Source organism: Carcharodon carcharias, chromosome 16 (genome assembly GCF_017639515.1).
Source record: "Carcharodon carcharias isolate sCarCar2 chromosome 16, sCarCar2.pri, whole genome shotgun sequence".
NCBI lineage: Eukaryota > Metazoa > Chordata > Chondrichthyes > Lamniformes > Lamnidae > Carcharodon > Carcharodon carcharias.
The window spans coordinates 81,109,087-81,132,530 of NC_054482.1; the positions used below are offsets into that span (position 1 = coordinate 81,109,087).

The window sequence follows — 23,444 nt, forward strand, 5'->3', positions numbered from 1 at the left end:
ATAACCTTAAGTACTTTGTCAATGGCCTCAATAGGCCATTGGCAGGTCGGCGGGCACGCAGCTGATTCGGCTGAGCCCCCACAGTCCTGAAAATTGAAATGAAGCAGGGTGACGCCGGGAGTTCCGCCTGACGTCATCCCGCATCGTTTTACGCGTCGGCCCCACTCACTGGCCAAGAGATATTGGACTTGGGTAACTAGCCAGAAAGACAGAAACACTTGACATATCTGCATCTAATGCACAGATCTTCAAAGTTGAATAAGTAAATTATTTCTCCTTAGACACATGCACATGCATTTTACCAAATAAGTACATAAGGATATAGCACTATAAACTATTTAAATGTTGCCTTCAACATATATCATAGTGCCTGAAACTTGATTAGACTTGACAAACAATTTATCACTGACTGCATGAGAAATAGAAGCTGCCTTGCTCCAACTGCTGTTGAGACCCACTTCTTCATGCAGTCTTGTGAACCGTGCCACATGTATGTCTGCCTAGTGCCCCACTGAGAACAGCCCTGGGCAGACACATTAATGCGGAGAGTGACACAATGAGATCAATATAGCATTGCTTCCTTAAAAACCCATGCAGCTGTTTAAGAGAATTCACAGATAGAGTGACTACTTGGAAATGCATCTTTGCGTATTAACTTTTTAAGACTTTTTTTAAAAAAGTACACAAACCTTTTTTAATAAATAACGGCAACACAAGTGATTTAAAATAACAAAGCTGAATCGAAAAGAGAATGGAGAAATATATAAGAATAAACATTTAAATCAACTTTCTACAAAGGTTTATGAAAAGATGCCTTTTCAGCAATCTCAGAAAAGAATACCTACTTTTTCATTATAATGCTCACTGTGCAGCACCTCTGGAGCCATCCAAAAAGGTGATCCAACCACCGACAGCTTTTCTACCTCCGCACTGAGATTTTTAAAAAAAGGATAAACAATGTGCTTTGTTATTTTAGAAAACACAAGTTTATTTAATACAGCACCTTTGACATAGTATTAGGAAGTTGTTAATGCTGAACTTCAGTGCACATTCACATCAGAATCATAATGATTTGCAATGTGACCAGGATTATTAAAATATTACTTTCAGTTGGATTATCGTAAGATTCTACGGCCAGTATATTTCATCCGATTTCATTTCATATCAGCAAAGGTCATCACTTGGCTAAGTTACCAAGTTTAATCATTAATTTTTCAGTACAACATCACCACATATCAATCACAGCTATAATTAAATACTTGCCATTTGTGAGCATCCCAAACTTGGACATACCTTCTTCCAGTACTTCATAGCCCAGCTGGACCAAACACACCACAATTCTCACAAACCAACCTGCAGCCCAATCTCCATTACAAAAGATTGATGGATAATCTTTAATATACGCCCAGTCCATCAACATCCCCACTCACTTGCTCTACTTTCTAGATAAACCAAGTTCCATAATTTACCAATCCCCCCTGACCAAGCCCCTACTGCTTACTCATACGTCTGTTTTCAAAAAAGGTCTTGGAAAATCCACTCCTACAGATCTCCTATACATACTCTCATGCTTTCAACTCTGGACCTTCTGCTATCATGTCTCAGTGTCACCGCTCATTGCCTTCCCTCCCTCACTTGCTTGGTTCAATTATTAGCACCTTATCCGATTTGTCATCCACAGCAGTATTGAAGATGTGCTGCACTTTCAACCTTCATGAACAATTTTAAATAATTACTCTGTTTGCTGATAATTTCAGTCACAATTCCTCGGATAATGAAGCAGCCCATGACCCTCATGGAACATGCTCAAGACAACATTCAGCTTGACCAGGTAAGTGGCAACTAATATTCGTGTCACCTAAGTGCCAGACAACGGCCACCTCCAAGAAGAGAGTGTCTAAACATCCCCCACCTCCAACAATCAGCACAATCCACACTAAAGCAGCCCACTTGATTGGCACCTCATACACAACCTTAAGCATTCATGCCCTTCCCCATCAACGCACCATGGCTGCAGTGTGTACCATCTTCAAGATGCACTGCAGCAACTCACCAAGATTCCTTCAACAGGACTTCCCAAACAGGCAACTTCTACCACCCAGAAGAACAAGGGCAACTACCACTTCCAAGTAACACGCCATCCTGACTTGGAAATATATCAACATTCCTTTATCATCACTAGCTCAAAATCCTGGGACTCCCTATCTAACTGCACTGTTCATCATATGAACTGTAGCTGTTCAAGAAAGTGGCTCACCACTATCTTCCCATTGGCAATTATGAATGGACAATAAATGCTGGCCTTGCCAGCAGTGCCCATATCCAATGAATGAGATCTTAAAAATAATTCTCCCAGTGTTCTTGCCAACATCCCTTTAAATCAAAGTGACCAAAACATAGATAAATTAGTTGTTTGTTTCACTACTGTTTGTTTCATCATGCCGTATTTACTCAATATAACAGTGACTACATTGCACAGTAATTCATTTTGCATGACATATTTTCAGGGCTACAATAAAGCAACATATAATTGCAAGTCTTCCCCTTCCATTTAAACATATACTGCAAATTTACTGATTGCTTTAATAGACGGATTGATATTTAATTACAATCTATGCTGTAAAGAGAAACTATAAGAAACATGTTAAAATTGTTAAATGCAAAAATGTAAAGCCATTTTCCACCAATAAACCCCTTTTAAAGCTAAAGATGATCATTTGGTTAGAAAAGTAAACTGAGGATTAATCAAATGTTGGAGCTGACTTTTTTTGAACAGTAAATTGATACGGAATGTCAAATAAACGCAAATAGTTGGATAGTAACAAAGTTATTGATTCTACAGTCTTCACCGTAAAATGATCAGAATTGCAATACTTAACCCCAAGATGTCCATAAGAATCACAGGTTTCCACATAACAAAATAGAATGGCTTATTAACCACTATAAAACCACTGTAAATCAGCAGAGCCATGGATTGAGACTCCAAAACAGTGAGAACAATGCTAAAATTCCAATCTTTTACAAGAAAAACAAATAGATGTTCAAAAATTGTTTAATATTTCAACCATAAGCAATATATATTTTATATAATGTTGGTTAATGGGAATAACATCCATTCATTTTGCATAAAACTACTTTACTTTAAAAACTTAATTAAATATCTTAATGTTTTTAGAAGGGATGCAAATAAAAACATTTCTACAGATTCTCATTTTGTCACAATGACACCAGTAATTTGTTTCTGGTACTTCAAGGAAAATTTCATTAAAAGGAGGTATGCTTACTTGTCAGGAATTTTCTCTGCCAACCCAAAGTCACCCAACACTCCTGTGTAGCCATTCTCTTCCATCTTAATTAAACAGTTCTGTAGGAAATAAAAGCATAATTTATTATATTAGAAATGACAATTACTTTGCACCCATATATCCCAGAAAATGTATCCATGGACTTCTTTAGACTTAAATCAAACTAATTTAACAGCTATGGAAAGATATCAGTTAAAAACTGGTACATTAAAAAATAAATATTGAAGGGATGTTTTAAATTCCATCTAGAGCAATCAAACTATAATCAAGCTGCAATCAATAGCCACTGAGGTGGTGAGCTCCTAATCTTAACTGAAAACAGTCTTTAAAAAAGCTTACCTTTGTCAATCAATACACATGCTTACTTTGCAAAGTTCCATTTGCTGAATATATGTAAGGTACAGAGTATTGTATTAATCAAGTCAGCCCCACAAATAGCATCTAAATCTTAGATGCTAGTTAGATATTTTTTGACGTCATGTTGCGGAATTTAATTTGGAGAATACAATGCATTAACACTTAAAGGTTCATTGTTTAAGCATCAGGGCCATACTCTTAAAACTCAAATTGCAGCAAAAACATGCATACTTATTGCGCATATAAATTTTGTTACTACTTTCCACTTAACAGCCATCATTTGTAGCAAAAACTACAGAAACGTACACTGAAAATTAAATGTACTTTAGACTACCTTACTGTTGTATAACTGCGCACCCTACGCTTCAGACAAATAAAAGCTGCCACGATTATGAGCAATAGGTTAACACTCCCTATATAAACAGAATACACCTTGGACACAAAATTTATTTACCAGGCAGCTTCATCATAATTTAGGTTCATCCACTAGAAAAATACAATAAACAATGAATGACACTATGTATTCTTTACTTATACTTAACACAGGGCAGGATTTCCCCCCACTGGGGACAAAGTTGAAGGGCAGGCGCACACAGGCGTGCTTCCGATCAGCACCCCCAATTTTACATGGCCAGGCCAATTAAGGCCCACCCAGTGTGGCATCCGCACAGAAGTGCTGAACGCTCCCAATGCAAGCAGGGGTAATCCCAAAATCGTAAGTTCAGCCTCAGGGAGATCGGCTCTAAATGTCAAACAGCTAAAACTAGAAAAATAAAATTTCCCTAACATGTCCCCTCATATGACACTGTCACATGAGTTGGGACATGTCCATAATTTGTACAAAAACTTTATTAAAATTCTTAAAAACCTACATGAAACCTTGTCCCGCCTGTGGATGAGATTTTATGCTTTTTCTAATTCACGCCAGGGCTCCTGGCCTGCCCGCCAACCTTAAGGTTGGATGGGCAGGTCCTTTAATTACTTAATTGACTCTGTCAATGGCCTCAATTGGCTATTGGCAGGTAGGCAGGCGCACAGCTAATTTTGCTGCACCCCTGCCTATCTGAAAATTTAAATGGGGCGCGGTGACGTCGGGAGTTCCACCCGACGCCACCGCGCGTCATTTTATGCGTCGGTGAGCGCAATGTTATAATTGCCCTGTGATGTTATAATCATTGCTTTGATATATAATCATTGCTTTGATATATAATCATTGCTTTGATATCACTGCATGAATACCAATAGAATCTTGATTATCACCTCATACACCACCTTAAGCATTCATACCCTCCCCAATCAGCGCACCATGGCTGCAGCATGTACCATCGACAAGGTGCACTGCAGCAACTACCAACGGGATTCCAAAACACGCAACCTCTACCACCCAGAAGAACAAGAGCAACAACCACTTCCAAGTAACATGCCATCCTGACTTGGAAATATATCAACATTCCTTTATCATCACTAGCTCAAAATCCTGGGACTCCCTATCTAACTGCACAGTAGGTGTAACATTCATCATATGAAATGTAGCTGTTCAAGAAAATGGCTCACCACCACCTACCCATTGGCAATTATGAATGAACAATAAGTGCAGGCCTTGCCAGCAGTGCCCATACCCAATGAATGAGATTTTTGAAAAGTTACATGCATCTTATCCACAAATGTTGTGTGTTACTTAACCTACAGATAAGAATCCTCTTTACAATTTGACAAAGTTCACTTGCACAACTGTCATCAAAAGGTGAAAGACCTAAGATAAATCCCCACCCCCACTGGTTACCATCAAACAGTCTCCTGCTATTCTACTGTATTTCAGGTCATGATCTGGGTACATGCCATAATTCTTTGACCTGAAGCAGCACAGAGGCTAATTAACAATGATCACACAAACATCTAAAGTAAGGCATACCAAGTCAGAAAGGCAAACAGGTAGGCTGAGGAAAACAAAAGCAAAATACCGCAGATGTTAGAAACCTGAAATAAAATAGAAAATGCTGCAGCTCTAGCAGCATCTGTGGAGAGACAAGCAGAACTAATGTTTCAGATCAATTACCATTCATCAGAGCTAAGAAAAGTTGGCTATATAACAAGTTTTGAGCAAGTGAAAAGGGGAGATTGGAGAAAAGAATGAAAGGGAAGGTCTGTGATAGGGTGGAAGCCAGAAGAAATTAAATGACAAAGCAGTTCATGATGCAAGACCAAAAACAAACTTGCAGATGTTCAGTTTCTTTGAAAAGAAGAGCCCTCCAAATGGTAATTCAAATAGTATACAAATGCTCAAGAAGAACAATTTTGATTTTTTTCCTATCCTACCTAGGAATACCACAAGTAAATAAATTTGACTATGCTATTTACAAACTTATTCAGCTGTGGATTGGCCTTAGTCTTATTTCCGAAATGAAACAAAACAATTCCATGATAATAGGAAGGTGTTTGCACAATTCATGTAAAAGGATAGCACCTGGTACAGAAAATGAATTGACACTTACTTTCTTCACTGAAAGGCAAAATCCAAGATAAGACTTTGGCACATAATCTTAAGCAAATATTTTTGGAATGTAGACAAACTGCCCTACCCACATGCAAACCAAGATAACACGGGTCCATTACTAATGCATGCATCTTGCCAAGCTCATGCTCAGATGAGGGCTAGCACAGTATTAATGCTGAACTGAAGAAAACAAAACTTAAAACATCATACAGGGTCTAATTATGTTAAAGGATTTGCTAAAAATTCAATTTAATTCCTATACTAACCAACAAGATGAATGAAATATTGCAGTTTCTAAGCAACCAACCATAAACTGAGGCATCACTGATGTGTAAAAGCAACGTGCGCTCTTAGTAGGATTGGAGAGAATCTAGTAACAATTACTAACAATGCTCCAACAGTTTGAAGCTGTCTTAAGAACAGTGGACAAACACTTGGTATTAAGCATTTAAAAGTACAAGGGCTGCTGGATACCAAAGTAGCAAGTAGTAGAAACAGACACTACTGCAGCAACTGCATGAACTTCTCTGTCTCTGCTGGAGGGAAAGGGCAGTGCCCTAGGATATGTGTGATACAAAGAATGTGAACCCTCTACAAAAGCAAGGGCAATTGCAACCGTCGATGCATTGCTCTGCCGAGCATCATGAGAAAAGTATTTGTCAGTGTTGACCTTGTCAGATGGAACTAGAAGATCTACAAATGATATGGTCTTCTCAGTCTGGCAGCTGCAAGAGAAAAAAAGAGAAAAACGAAGGAGGCCACTAGATATATTGACTTCATCGAGCTCACCATGTGTGGACAGTCAATTTAAGCTGCTGGAGAAAAATGGCTGACTCTGAAGCTGCTCAACATGATCTCCTCTTTTCACGACAGCCATGATGTGACTTCATCAAAATCTTTTGAGATCCAGGGTGGGGTCAAACAAGGTTGTGTTCTGGAACCGACACTCTAGCGCATTCTTCTCTTTGCTGCTGTCATAAGCCTTCAGGTCATTCACAGAGGGTGTATACTTACATACCAGAACTAACAGAAAGTAGTTCTGCATTGCTCGCCTGAGGTCTAACACAGAGTCCTTATCAGGGAGTCAGCAACTCTGATGTTGCCGCACTAGTATTCCACATCAGGAACACCTTAAGTAGCAAATGGCCCGACTCACTCATACCTGTAAAACATTTGGTTTGAACATCAGAATCAGGAAGACAAATGTCTGGCCCAGAATGTTGTCATACTACCATCTCACAATCTTGTGACACTGGAGGTTGTTGATAATTTCACATAGCTAGGCTGCACAATCACCAGCAATCTGTGACTTGATGATGAAATCAACACATAAATCATAAAAGCTGTAGCTGTTAGATCCAGGCTGAGTAAGAGCATGTGGAATAATAGCAATCAGAGAACACCAAAATGCAAGTGTACCAAGCCTGCACACTCCTCTACAGTGGTAAGACCTGGACAAGATACGCTGGTAGGAGAAAATGCTGAACAGTTTTCACCTTTGCTGTCTCAGACATATCCTTGGCATCAAGAACAAGACCACCAGCTCAGAGGTCCTGGAATGTGCTAATTTCACCAGGATATACTCATTGTTAAGCCAACAACCTCTGGACTAGCTTGGCTAGATGAAGGACAGCCATATACCGAAAGTCCTTCTGTATGGTGAACTGGCCATTGTGTCACAACCTCCTGGGCATCCATACCTCTGCTATAAGGATGCCTGTAAGCTTGATATGAAGATGACAAACATTGGCAACTGACAGTCAGTTGCCAATGGCTATGATCTCTGGAGGCTAACTGTATGGAAGGGCATTGGAACGAGCGAGCACAAACAAAACAGCTGGCTGAGAAGTGGGCCCAGAAAACAGAGGCCAGCGAATCCTGCAGTTTCTCAGCCCACTGTCTTCCTCTGCAGCAAACATGGCAGAGACTACCATTTCAGAGTAGGGCTCCTGAGCCAAACCATTGTCTGCCACAGTAAACACAAACCGATGGGACACATTCCTCCAAGCTGGCCTTCTCCAAAGGTAAGCCATCACCTAAAAGTTCAAAACTACTGTATCGGTTAGTAATGTTCAAAGTGAAAAGACCTTTCCACATAGTATCGCACTGGCCCAAAAACTGCAAAACTATTGATTCCTTGATCAATATGTACAAAAATGATTGTAGTTTCTGCAATTAGAATCTTGTGAATAATTGCCAAAGGGAAACTGTAAAAATATGCCCAAACCTCAGCTGCTATTAGATTAGCATGCTCTCTAGCGTAACTATCCTGCTGCCCTATGAACAAAGCCCTAACAACTTATTTTCCTCCCTGAAAAATTATTCTAGATAGCTCAATTTGTCAAAAATTAGACTGATCACTTCAATAGATTTTAGAGGTCTATTTATGCAGCTGCACGAGGCCTTTTTAATAGATTCTTCTACTTGATTCTGTATACACATACATAAGATGCTGGGCTAAATTTGCATGTTGGTATAATTGCCATCGGTTAGGGCATTAACATCCAGCTCTGTGCCACACTTCTCTCCAAAACTATTCATATTTTAATGCCGCAAGCTAGGTGTTCTTTGAGAAGAAACCTTGATTCCAAGCCACCTCCATGTGAGGTCACCACATTTTGAGATGTTGATCACTAACACTCGTTCATATCACAACTTCTAAAGACAATAGCAAATATACAGATCAATTTTCTAAGATTTAGTCGAAGAAACCTTGAACAATTCATCTCATGGCATCAAAAATATGGCAGACATCAGATCTATAATATTGAGCTGTGCAGTTTTATTTTGAAAGGCTGCAAAATAACATTCTCCAATCACCTCACCTATGGATCTGTTCCTGGACACAAGTGGAATTTTGGCATTATGCCAAATCCTAACCATTCTAACAAGTGCTGTAACTCAGTGAAATACCACTTTTGTTGAATCTGCCGAATGTAGTGAGAATCTCTCAGCTATCTCAAAAACAATACTTTAACAGCAAAAATATTAGGTGCCCACATCAAACCAAAAAGTTTATTTACGGCACAACTTGATGAGATCCTTGCCAATATTTAGTGGCCCAAGATTAACAGCCTATGAAGAATTCTCATGTCAAGAAAACTTGGGATTAACCAATGATCAGATTTGAGCTATGGTATTATGCAGAGTTGTACATACACACAGTATATCTTGCAATCTCTGTCTATTTTGGGAAACTGATGTTCGATAAGCTAACACCAGCCCAACCCCTATTACTATATCCATATAGCGGTCCAACAAAAAAATTACTCTAAGGAGCACCATGAAAGCCACCTGAAGTCTATGTGAAATTTGGATAAAGGGGGGATTCCTCTGGAGTAAGGGGCACTTGGATGAACGAATGTGGAGGCCTTGTGAAAGACCTGCACATTAAATGCATATGTATAATTCACATTTTGGTTCCCACAGTTTGTTCCTCTGTTCCTCCTCAACTGCAGATTAGCTCTTTGTCCAATCACCTGCAGATTAAGGATGGAAAGGGGAATTTTCAAGTCATACCTTGTTAATTGACTAGTTATGCATTTTATGCACTAGTTATCTATTCCTTGAAGTAGCATGTCTTATTAAAAATCAACTAGAGTGAAAATGGATTTGTTTAGAGAATCATCCCCGTTATGGACAGGGAGAGATAGCAGGATAACTTTTCCACTTTTTCCTCACCTCTCGGTTATCCGCAGCAAGATGTGTTCAGGGGGAGCATTTTAAACCTTTTGGGTGCTGTGCTTTTCAGTAATAAATACAAAGCAGACTTTCAGGTAAGTTTAAATCAAAAGAAAGGATAATGTTTATTCAGACCCTGAAATGTAAACAATGAAACGCACTCACTCCCTCATACATACAAACAGACAAGTAAAGGTGGATTCTAGAGACAAAGGATACACTTAGGTTATTAGCAAACGAAACACGGAGTAAATCACTGGGATATATCACTTCAGGAATCACACATCACAGGCCTGGATGGGTTCTCTCTCATGAGTTGGAAGTCTCTGGGTTTCCAGACAAGGTTAAGGCCAAGTTTCTGTAGAGAAGAAACTTTGCAAATGAAAATGAATTAGCCCCCACCTCGCACTGCCTGGGTTGACTGGTCTTTAGGCAGGGTTCAATTCTTCTGGTGGAAGGAATTGTCCTTCTTATCCTGTTGGTTTCAGACTGCCTTACTGGGGTGGTTGACAGGGCCCTCAACCGTGTCCGGCCCATCTCCCGCGCATCCGCCCTCATGCCTTCTCCTCCCTCCCTGAAACATGATAGGGTCCCCCTTGTCCTCACTTGTCACCTCACCAGCCTCTGCATTCAAAGGATCATCCTCCACCATTTCCGCCAACTCCAGCATGATGCCACCACCAAACACATCTTCCATTCACCCCTCCTGGCAGCATTCCGCAGGGATCGTTCCCTCTGGGACACCCTGGTCCACTCTTCCATCACCCCCTACACCTCAACCCCCTCCCACGGCACCTACCCATGCAACCGCAGAAGGTGCAACACCTGCCCTTTTACTTCACCCCCCTCCTCACCGGCGAAAGGCCCAAACACTCCTTTCAAGTGAAGCAGCATTTCACTTGCATTTCCCTCAGTTTAGTCTACTGCATTCGCTGCTCCCAATGCGGTCTCCTCTTCATTGGAGAGGCCAAACGCAGATTGGGTGCCCGCTTTGTGGAACATCTTCGGCCTGTCCACAAGCATGACCCATACCTTCCTGTCGCTTGCCATTTCAACACTCCACACTGCTCTCTTGCCCACATGTCTGTCCTTGGCTTGCTGCATTGTTCCAGTGAAGCTCAACGCAAACTGGAGGAACAGCACTCCATCTTCCGACTAGGTACTTTACAGCCTTCCGGACTGAAGATTGAGTTCAACAATTTTAGATCTTGAACTCTCTCTTCCCTTCACCCTCCCAGCAGCATTCCGTAGGGATCGTTCCCTCCGTGACACCCTGGTCCACTCCTCCATCACCCCTACTCCTCAACCCCCTCCCACGGCACCTACGCATGCGGCCGCAGAAGATGCAACAACTGCCCCTTCACTTCAACTCTTCTCACCGTCAGAGGGCCCAAACACTTCTTTCAAGTGAAGCAGCTTTTTACTTGCACTTCCCTCAACTTAGTCTACTGCATTCGTTGCTCCCAATGCGGTTTCCTCTACATTGGAGAGATCAAACGCAGACTGGGTGACCGCTTTGCAGAACACCTTCGGTGGGTCCGCAAGCATTATCCAGACCTCCCTGTCGCTTGCCATTCAACACTCCACGCTGCTCTCTTGCCCACATGTCTGTCCTTGGCTTGCTGCATTGTTCCAGTGAAGTTCAACGCAAACTGGAGGAAAAGCACCCCATCTTCCGACTAGGCACTTTACAGCCTTCCGGACTGAAGATTGAGTTCAACAATTTTAGATCTTGAACTCTCTCCTCCATCCCCACCCCCCTCTTGTTTCTTCCCCCTCCTTTTTGTTTTTTCCAATAACTTATATAGATTTTTCTTTTCCCACCTATTTCCATTATTTTTAAATGTACCATTAAATAAACCCATTGTTTATTTCTACCTTTTAGTATTCCCCCACCCCCACTAGCACTATCTGTACCTTATCTGTCCTATCTTCTACTCTTAATTAGCACATTCCTTTAGATATCACCACCTTCAACACCTCTTTGTTCTTTTGTCTGTAACAGCTTTTGGTTATCTCCACCTATTACTGGCTGCTTGTCCCTACAACCACACCACCACCCCCCCACTTTGAACCAGCTTTTATTTCACCCCTTTCCTATTTTTACTTAGTTCTGTTGAAGGGTCATGAGGGCTTGAAACGTCAACTGTGCTCTCCTCCGCCGATGCTGCCAGACCTGCTGAGTTTTTCAAGGTATTTCTGTTTCTGTTTTTGTTTTGGATTTCCAGCATCCGCAGTTTTTTGCTTTTATGCCTTACTGGGTTTCCTTGTGGAGTATTAAGACTATAAGACCATAAGACATAGGAGCAGAAATTAGGCCATTCAGCCCATCGAGTCTGCTCTGCCATTTAATCATGACTGATAAGTTTCTCAACTCCATTCTCCCGCCTTCTCCCCGTAACCTTTGATCCCCTTACCAGTCAAGAATAAGGTCTCAACTCCCATTCAGCTAGTTTCATCATGTGGTGGCAAGTTTCAGTGTTTCCTATCATCCGCTTAATGGGTTGCAGCTGGGGTGATTGATACACAATGAGGGAACGAATGATAATCCATCAACATGCCAGCTACAATTAGCTCACTGTAAGACTTTATTTGATATTTCACCTTCACAGAGTCGACAAGTCTGGTAGCTATTGTCAGAGCTGAAGAAGGGTCATACGGACTCGAAACGTCAACTCTGTTTCTCTCTAGCAGCAGATGCTGCTAGATCTGCTGAATTTTTCCAGCATTTTCTGGTTTTGTTTCAGATATCCAGCATCTGTAGTATTTTGCTTTTATCTTAAGACTTGGGTGTATATGTGCAAAGGTCATTAAAGGTGGTAGGACAGGTGGAGAGAACAGTTAATAATGCATGCAGTATCTTGGGATTTATTAATAGGGGCATAGACTACAAGAGCAAGGAGGTTATGCTGAATTTATATAAGACACTCCTTAGACCTCAGCTGGAGTATTGTGTACAGTTCTGGGCACCACATTATAGGAGGACGTGAACACATTGGAGAGGATGTAGAAGAGGTTTACAAGATTGGTTCCAGGGATGAAAAACTTCAGTTACGAAGATAAATTGGAGAGGTTGGGACTGTTCTCCTTGGAGAGAAGGCAGCTAAGAGGAGATTTCATAGAGATGTTCAAATCATGAGCAGGTTGGACAGGGTAGATAGGAAGCTGTTCCCGCTTGTAAAGGGATCAAGAACAAGAGGGCACAGATTTAAAGTGATTTGCAAAAGAAGCAAATGTGACGTGAGAAAAATCTTTTTCACATAACAACTGGTCCTGTTCTGGAATGCACTGCCTGGAAGTGTGGTGGAGGCAGATTTAATCGAGGCACTCAAGAGGGCATTAGATAATTATTTGAATAGGAACAATGTGTAGGGGGAACAAGGAAAAGGCAGGGCAATGGCACTAGGTCATAATGCTCATTTGGAGAGCCGCGCAGGCACGATGGGCCAAATGGCCTCCTGTGACTTTAAAATTCTGATTTTGGTGAGCAGCATTTTATGCATCATTAGGAATAAACTATTACATTTGTTAGTATTCAAAAGTTTTTGACTGATGCTGCTAACTGCTCCAGCTGAGGTGCTCACTTGGATTGATGCAAGCAATATATTGCATAGATTGCAGGATTGTCAATCTAGTGGAATTATAAAAAAAACTAAGTGGGGCTGTCCACTAAGCAAATTCTCACTGTTTTGCTTTACAAGTCTCTTTGGAATGACTGCCACAACTACATGGTTGTCAATAGCTGAACAGAGAAATACATGCAGCATTGCCATAAACTGAGCCACTCTAACATTGTCCATGTTTTATTCGATGCATGGACTAAAGAAAACATTTCTATTAATATTCATTATGAAGGCTCATCAATAAAACACCTTAATTCTCAAGAAAAAGCTGAAAAAAAAGCAAGACTAAATCCACATGTAAAGAAATACATTCATGAATCTGTAAAGGACATCTAAACTAAAGAGACTAGAGGCCTTTCTCAATTCTTCCAGGGAGGCAATAAGGGAAGCAGAAAACTACCTTTTTAGCTGCATAAAAATGTACCCTTGCAATAATGCCCAAAATTTTATATAATGTTGGAGTACACCATCAAATGCAGTACCATCTATTTGCAACTTCATGATGATCCTTGTGTACACACAATTGCCAGGCACATACTCCCCTCAGTCAAACAAAACTTTACTAGTACGCTCAATAAATATGTAATCGATGCTTGGCAAAATAGTTTTTGTTTATGAAGTGACTTTACTCCATTAGTTTGTAAATTATATTGAAATAGGCTTAACATATGTTTCTTATCTATTTTGCCCAAGCGACATAAGATTAAAATAGTGCCTTAAGAAATAAATAGCAATTTTTGATTTTTCGCTCCATATACTGGACCTTAGAAGTCAAGTCCCGATGAAAGACACCCTTTGAGTGCAGGTAGCTGAGTCCACAGGCAAGGTCATATGCTATTTTGACCCGGACACGCCAGGACAGATGATCACTGCTGTCCAATAACTGTTCGAGGTTCCCTCTATTAATGTACTGAAAAGAAAGCACATAGGGAGAAAAAAAAAAATCAGCATCTGAAGTGGTCTCATGATATGCTGACTTCCCATCTATAAAGATCCTAGATCCCAGTCTAAAATGTTATTACACCAGTCACTATTAATCAAAAAAAGTTTGACCACTAAAAGAAATCTTCTCAACTAGTATAATTCTTTCTCCAAATAACTCTCTCAGCAGGCAACTGCCAGAGCTACTCCAAATCCATCATTTTGTTCAGTTATTAAAAGGTGTACTGGAGTGTCATGGGACAATTCATCTAGTTCTGTGCAACTTTCAGGCGTGCCCAACAATCGAGGTGCATCTCAAAAGCATCACAGCTGAGATCAGGAACTTGCCTTGCAGATGAAAACCATATCCTGTCATTGAATGGTAGATAAAATTTCTACAGAAAGGTTCAGAGGGCTTTTTAACAGTTTGTACAGCTAGGAATATGGGGACTGTGGCAAAATGATTAGCGCACAGTACAGGAATAAATTGGTACAAATAAGAATAGGAAAATATAGTTGTGCAGGTCAGGTGACAGGAAGATGTGAATGTTGATGGAAAGAAATCCCATAATATTGACCGTCATACACCAGTCACATCTGTTACTGGGTAGATTTATTCTTGTTTTATACATGGGTGAACTTAAAAACAAGAATATATGTGTACACTCATACTATAAAAGCTGATTGTATCCACTAAGTGTTATGGTTCCCAATTACATTGTTCCCCTTCTGAATTCAAAAAGCTGGAATCAATTCCTAACCTTTCCAAGGAAACTTATTTTTCTGGAATTAGATTTTTGTCATTATTAGGAAGCACCATCAATGTCCCAGACCAGCTAGAAATCTGCTAAAACAGTCTAGATTAAAAATATGAATTATCCAAGAACACAGAGGTTTCAGGTGGTGGAGACGCTGGAAAGGAATGTGGAAACTCTAGAGTGTGAGAAACCCTAGAACCATGGAACATAATTTTTCTACCAACTGTATATTTGCTCAGTGCTGTAGTCCTATTAGGTAAGTAGGATCAGGAAGAGGCCGTTCAGTGCCTTGAGACTGTTCTGCCACTTAATTAGATCATGGTTGATCTGAACCTCACTCCATTACCTGCCTTATCCTTTGGTAGCTGCAGAGAAAGCTCATTCTTTGCTTTTGACAAAACAATCTGAATGTATTAGGACCATTTGAGGGTGAATCATACCTACTTCACAGCAGAGTCCATATCTATGTCACTGGACAGTGGCTCTGCTACCAGCCCTCCATAAGATCAGGGTCAGAATAGCACCATAACTGTGGCAGATACTGAAGTTAGCAATGCAAGAACAGAAATAGGCAATTCAGTTCTTCAACCCTGTTACCAACATTACAAACATTGAACCATATCAGACACAAAGTAGATTAATAGGATTATGCAAGAACAGCAGCACTTTGGTAATGTTACTCGACTAGTAATCCAGAGACCCAGACTAAAAGGAATACAATCCTGCCATTGTAGCTGCAAGAATTTAAATTCAATTAATTAAATACATCTAGAATAAAAAGATAATCTCAGTAATGGTGACTATGAAACCACCAGATTGCTGGTTCACTAATGACCTTAAGGGAAGAAAATCTGCTGTCTTTACCCTGTCTAGCTGACATGCATTTCCAGACTCTCAGCAACACGGTTGACTTTTAACTACCTTCCGAAATGGCCTAGCAAGCCACCCGGTTGTATCAAACTGCTACAGAAAATTCAAATAAGAATAAAACAGAATGGTCCTCCCAGAATAGATACAACATAGGCACACGTAGCCCAGTTGCTCTTGCAAAGTCCTCCTCACTAACAGAATCACAGAATTGTTACGGTGCAGGAGGAGGCCATCCAGCTCATCATGTCTGCACAGGCTTGCTAAATGAGTATTGACTCAGTGCCATTCTCCTGACTTTTCCCCGTAACCCTGCACACTGTTTCTTTTTAAATAATCATCTAATGCCCTCTTGAAAGCTTCAATTGAACATGCCTCCACCACAATTCCAGGCAATGCATTCCAGACTTGTACCACTCGCTATGTGAACAAGTTTTTTCTCACATCACATTTGCTTCTTTTGCAAATCACTTTAAATTTGTGTCCTCTCATTTTCGATCCTTTTATGAGTGGGAACAGTTTCTCCCTATCTACTCTGTCCAGCCCCCTCATGATTTTGACCACCTCTATCAAATCTCCTCTTACCCTTCTCCTCTCCAAGGAGGACAGTCCTAATTTCTCCAATCTACCTTCATAACTGTAGTTTCTCATCCCTGGAACCAATCTTGTAAACATCTTCTGCACTCTCTCCAATGTGTTCACATCTTTCCTAAAGTGTGGCGCATTTGAACTGCACACTATACTCCAGCTGAGGTCTAACTAATGTCTTATACAAGCTCAGCATAATAAGACCATAAGACATAGGAACAGAAAGTAGGCCATTCGACCCATCGAGTCTGCTCCGCCATTCAATCATGGCTGATAAGTTTCTCAAACCCATTCTCCTGCCTTCTCCCCGTAACCTTTGATCCCCTTACCAATCAAGAACCTATTTATCTCAGACTTAAATACATTCAATGACCTGCCTCCACAGTCTTCTGTGGCAATGAATTCCATAGATTCACCACTCTCTCGGTAAAGAAGTTTCTCTTCATCTCTGTTCTAAAAGGTCTTCCCTTTACTCTGAGGCTGTGCCTTCTGGTCCTAGTCTCTCCTACTAATGGAAACATCTTCCCCACGTCCACTCTATCCAGGCCTTTCAGTATTCTGTAAGTTTCAATCAGATCCCCCCTCATCCTTCTAAACTCCATCGAGTATAGACCCAGAGTCCTCAAACGTTCCTCATATGTTAAGCCTTTCATTCCTGGGATCATTCTCATGAACCTCCTCTGGACCCTCTCCAGGGCGAGCACATCCTCCCTGAGATACAGGGCCCAAAATTGCTCACAATATTCTAAATGTGGTCTGACCAGAGCTTTATAAAGCCTCAGCAGCACATTGCTGCTTTTATATTCTAGACCTCTCGAAATAAATGCCAACATTGCATTTTCCCTTCCTAACTACCAACTCAACCTGCAAGTTAACCTTAAGAGAATCCTGGACTAGGACTCCCAAGTCCCTTTGCACACCAGATTTCTGAATTCTCTCCCCATTTAGAAAATAGTCTATGCCTCTATTCTTCCTACCAAAGTGCATGACCTCACACTTGCCCACATTGTATTCCATCCGCCACTTCTTTGCCCATTCTCCTAACCTGTCCAAATCCTTCTGCAGACTCCCCGCCTCCTCAGTACTACCTGTCCCTCCACCTATCTTTGTATCATCTGCAAACTTAGTCAGAGTGCCCTCAGTTCCTTCAACTAGATCATTAATGTATAAAGTGAAAAGTTGTGGTCCCAACAATGACCCCTGCGGAACTCCACTAGACACCAGCCGCCATCCTCAGAAGGACCCCCTTATCCCCACTCTATGCCTCCTGCCAGACAGCCAATCTTCTATCCATGCTAGCACCTTGCCTCTAACACCATGGGCTCTTTTCTTACTGAGCAGTCTCCTGTGCAGCACTTTGTCAAAGGCTTTCTGGAAGTCCAAGTAGATAACATCCATTGGCTCTCCTTTGTCTAACCTACTCGTTACCTCCTCAAAGAATTCTAACAGATTTGTCAGGCATGACCTCCCCTTGATGAAATCATGCTGACTTTGCCCGATTTTACCATGCACTTCCAAGTATTCTGAAATCTCATCCTTAATAATGGACTCTAAAATCTTACCAATGACCGAGTCAGGCTAATCGGCCTGTAATTTCCCGTCTTTTGCCTCACTCCCTTCTCAAACAGGGGTGTTACATTAGCGATTTTCCAGTCCTCTGGGACCCTCCCTGACTCCATTGATTCCTGAAAGATCACCACTAACACCTCCACTATCTCTTTAGCTATCTCCTTCAGAACTCTGGGGTGTAATCCATCTGGTCCAGGTGATTTATCCACCTTCAGACCTTTCAGTTTTCCTAGCACCTTCTCCTTGGTAATGGCCACCATACTCACCTCTGCCCCCCGACTCTCTTGAACTTTGGGGATGTCACTCGTGTCTTTCACTGTGAAGACTGATGCAAAGTAACTATTCAGTTGCTCCGTCATTTCTTTGCTCCCCACTACTACTTCTCCAGCGTCATTTTCCAGCGGCCCAAAGTCCACTTTTTCCTCTCTCTTACCCTTTATATATCTAAAAAAACTCTTGTAATCTTCTTTTATATTACTGGCTAGTTTACCCTCATATTTAATCTCCTCCCTCCTTATTTCTCTTTTAGTTGTCCTCTGTTGGTCTTTGTAGGCTTCCCAATCCCTTGGTTTCCCACAATGCTCTTCACCACATTGTATGCTTTCTCTTTAGCTTTTATGCTATCCTTGACTTCCCTTGTCAGCCATGGTTGCCTCGTCCTCCCTTTAGTATGCTTCTTCTTCCTAGGGATTAATTTTTGCTGCATCTCCCAAATTACTCCCAGAAACTCCTGCCATTGCTGTTCCACTGTCTTTCCTGCTAGGCTCATCTCATCTCCCAGTCAATTCTGGCCAGCTCCTCCCTCATGCCTCTGTAGTTGCCTTTATTCAACTGTAATACCATTACATCTGATTCCAGCTTTTTCCTCTCAAATTGCAGGGTAAATTCTATCATATTATGGTCATTTCCTCCTAAGGGTTCCTTCACCTTAAGCTCCCTTATCAAATCTGCCTCATTACACATCACTAAATCTAGAATTGCCTGTTCCCTAGTGGGCTCCACCACAAGCTGCTCCAAAAAGCCATCTCATAGATGGTAGATAATCTCCTTGCTCTTGTACTCTACGTCCCTACTAATATAGCCTAGGATACTGTGTTCTTTATTAACTGCTCTCTCCACCTGTCCTGCCACCTTTAATGACTTATGCACAGATACATCCAGGTCCCTCTCTCTTGCACACCCTTTAAAGTTGTACCTACAGCTACCTCGACTACAATTCCTCAGACTCTGCTTCCTGTAAGGACTCCATCCCATTCTCTCAGTTCCTTCGCCACTGTTGCATCTGTTCCAATGATACCAGTTTCCAAAACAGTGTTTCTAACATGTCTTCCTTCTTCCTTAACCGAGGCTTCCCACCCATGGTGGTTGACAGGGCCCTCAAATGTATCCAACCCATCTCCCACGCATCCGCCCTCGCTCCTTCATCTCCCTCCAGGAACCATAATAGGGTCCCCCTTGACCTCACTTTTCACTCCACCAGTCTCCGCATTCAAAGGATCATCCTCTGCCATTTCCACCAACTCCAGCATGATGTCACCACCAAACACACCTTCCCTTCACCCCTGTCGGCAATACGTAAGGACCGTTTCCTCCTAGTCCACTCAACCCCCTCCCACAGCACCTTCCATGCAACCGCAGAAGGTGCAACACCTGCCCTTTTACTTCATGCCTCCTCACCGGCCAAAGGCCCAAACACTCCTTTCAAGTGAAGCAGCATTTCACTTGCACTTGCCTCAATTTAGTCCACTGCATTCGCTGCCCCCAATGTGGTCTCCTCTTCAATGGAGAGGCCAAGCGCAGACTGGGTGACCGCTTTGCAGAAAGCCTTCAGTCAGTCCGCAAGCATGACCCAGACTTCCCAGTCGCTTGCCATTTCAACACACCACCCTGCTCTCATGCCCACAAGTCCGTCATTGGCCTGCTGCAACGTTCCAGTGAAGCTCGACACAAACTGGAGGAACAGCACCTCATCTTCCGATTAGGCACTTTACAGCCTTCCGGATTTAACATTGAGTTCAACTACTTCAGATCATGAACTCTCTCCTTCATCTTCACCCCTTTTTTCAAATATTTATTTTTTTTTAGATATACATTTTTTCCCCATCTATTTCTATTATTATTTTTAAAATTTATTTCCATTCATTGTTGTATCCCCATCTTTTAGCCTATTTTGATCTTTTCTTCCACACTATCCCCTCTCCCCACCCCACCCCCACTAGGGCCATCTGTCACTTGCTCATCCTGCTTTCTACTCTTAATGTCACCATTAGCACCTCCTTTAGCCAGTATCACCACCATCAAAATGTTAACTCTATCTTTCTCTCCACAGATGCTGAGAGACCTGAGTTTTTTCCAGCAATTTTGTTTTTACTTTAAAGTTGTACCCCTTATTTTATATTCTCTCAATGTTTTCCTACCAAAATGAGTTACTTCACACTTCTCTGCATTGAACTTCATCTGCCACCTATCTTCCCAATCCACCAACTCGTCTATATCCATTTGAAGTTCTACACTGTCCTCACAGTTCACAATGCTTCCAAGTTTCATGGCATCTGCAAACTTTGAAAATGTCCCCTGCACACCAAGATCTAGATCCCTAATATATTATCAGGAAAAGCAAGAGTCCCAATAGTGACCCCTGGGGAACTCCACTTGAAACCTTCCTCCAGAGAAATACATATTCATTAACCATTACTTGTTATTTCCTATTATTCAGCCAATTTTGTATCCATGTTGCTACTGTCCCTTTTATTGCAGGAGCTGTAACTTTTCTGTAATTGAGCAGCACTGTATTGAATGTCTTTAGAAAGTCCATGTACACCACATCAACAGCATTACTCTCATCAACCCTCTGTGTTACCTCTTCAAAAAACACCAGCAAGTTAGTTAAACATGGTTTTCCCTTAAGGAATCAACCTACATTTTTCCTCATGGCTATTAATTCTCAGCTGAATAATTATTTCTAGAAGCTTCCCCACCACCAAAGTTAACAGCTAGGGAATTGTGCCAAAATTGGGAGAGCTGTCCCAGAGGCCGCTCGAGCACCAGCCCGATTTAATTATACTTTCAGAATCATGTCTTACAGCCAATATCCCAAGTAGCCCTTCCCACCAGTTGAACAGAAAGATCAGAGATGGTGACACAGGGGTATATGTAGTCAGGAGGGAGTGGTCCTGGGAGTCCTCAACATCGACTCCACACCCCATGAAGTCAAACATGGGCAATGAAACCTCCTGCTGATTACCACCTACAACCCTCTGTCACCAGTTTAAACCTGGTGATGGTAAAGGTTTTCAAAACAATAATCTGGGGCAAAATTAACACAGTCACTTGGCCAAGTATAGATTAATTAAGGACTGCCAGCAGAGATTTTTTATCAGCAAATAGTGTTCAAACAGCCTGACTGAGGTTTTTGAGTTAACAGAGAAGGCTGATAAGGATAATGCAGTCAATGTGGCCCATATGGGTTTCCAAGCGGTGTGATAATAGGCTTACCAGCAAAGCTAAAATCTATTCAATAAAAGGGACAGTGGCAGCATGGATACAAGGTTGCTAAGTGACAGTAAAGAGTAGCAGTGAACAGTTATTTTTCATCTTGGAAGAAGGTATACAATGGGATTAGGACCACTGCTTTTCTTGATTTATTTATGACTTAGACAAGAGTGTACAAGGCACAACGTCAACATTTGCAGATGTCACAAAACCTGGGAGTGCTGTGAACTGTAAGGAAGATCGTGATAGACTTGAAGAGAACATGGACAGGCTGCTGGAACGGACAGATACAAGGTAGATGAAATTTAATGCAGAGAAGTGTGGAGTGATACATTTTGGTCGGAAGAATGAGGAGAGACAATATAAACTAAGTGTTACAATTCTAAAAGGGATTCAGGAACAGAGAAGCCTGGGCTATATGTGCAAATTGTTGAAGGTGGCAGGTCACGTTGAGAAAGTGGTTAAAAAGGCACATAGAATCCTGGGCTTTATAAATTGAGGCATATCTTGCAAAAGCAAGCAAGTTATAAAGAGCCTTTATAAAACATTGGTCTAACCTCAAATTGAGCACTATATCCAATTCTGGGCTAAGTACTTTAGGAAGGATGCAAAGACTTTAGAGTCAGTGTAGAAAAAAATTGAGAATGGTTCCAGGGATGGGGGATATCAGTTACATGGATAGACTGAAAATACTGGATTATTCTCCTTGGAAAAAAAGATTGAGAGAAAATCTGATAGAGGTATTCAAAATCACGAGGGCTCTAAACAAACAGAGAGAAACAGTTTCCATCGGCAGAAGTTCAAGAACTAGTGAACATAGGTTTAAGGTGAATGGCAAGATAGCCAAGGCCAACATGACGAAAGACATTTTTACATGGTAAATGATTGGGATCTGGAGCTACACTGCCTGAGAGGTTTTTTCCAATTCGTTCATGGAATGTGGATGTCACTGGCTAGGCCAACTTTTATTTCCCATCCCTAATTGCCCTCAAGGAGGTGGTGATGAGTTGGCTTCTTAAAACGCTGCAGTTAATGTGTTTTAGGGAGCTCCAAAATTTTGACCCAGCAACAGTGAAGGAACAGCGATATAGTTCCAAGTCAGGATGGTGTGTGACTTGGAGGGGACTTGCAGATGGTGGCGTTCCCATGTATCTGTTGCAGTTGTCCTTCTAGTTCGTAGAGATCATGGCTTTGGAAGGTGATGTCCAAGGAGCCTTGGTGAGTTGTGTGTGGTGGAGGCAGATTCAATCATGACTTTCAAAAAGGAATTTGATAAGCACCTTAAGAGAAAATATTGGCACAGCTACAGGTAAAGGGCGAGAGAGTGGGGCTAGCTATTTTTACAGGAAGCCACACAAACTCGATGGGCCAAATGGCCTTCTGTGCTGTAAACACTATGAATCTATATCCATGTTGAGCACCACTTGAAAGACGCATTGGGGGGGAGGTGTAAGCAAGGATACCCAATGCACTCTGGGTGAAGGAACTTCAATGACCATCACCAAAGGTGGCTCAGCAGCACCACAACTGACAGATCTGACCAAGTCCTGAAGAACATATCTGATTGGGCTTGATGGACTTGTCTATGCCAGTATTGGTAGCAGTGACCCACTACACAATCTTTGTGGAAACATTTGTACGGTACAAGTGCTGGGCAATGATTATTTCTAAAAAGAGAAAATCTAACCATCTCCCCTTGATGTTCAACAGCTTTACCATCACTAAATCGTCCACCATTAACATTCTGGGGGTACCAATGACCAGAAACTAAACTGGACAAGCCATATTA

At 41.5% G+C, this 23,444-nt stretch overlaps 1 protein-coding gene across 8 annotated transcripts in view; it reads right to left on the reverse strand.

Annotated features, from left to right (window-relative positions):
- tesk2 (testis associated actin remodelling kinase 2) overlaps positions 1 to 23,444 on the reverse strand; it is a 124,388-nt gene that overhangs the window by 38,275 nt on the left and 62,669 nt on the right. For all 8 annotated transcript variants that reach the window (XM_041208083.1, XM_041208085.1, XM_041208082.1 and 5 more), the window contains 3 exons: positions 14,224 to 14,370; positions 3,285 to 3,364; positions 846 to 930 (listed from right to left, as the gene is read on the reverse strand). In XM_041208083.1, coding sequence (XP_041064017.1) covers positions 846 to 930; positions 3,285 to 3,364; positions 14,224 to 14,370 — 312 coding nt within the window. The remainder of the gene's footprint in view (positions 1 to 845; positions 931 to 3,284; positions 3,365 to 14,223; positions 14,371 to 23,444) is intronic.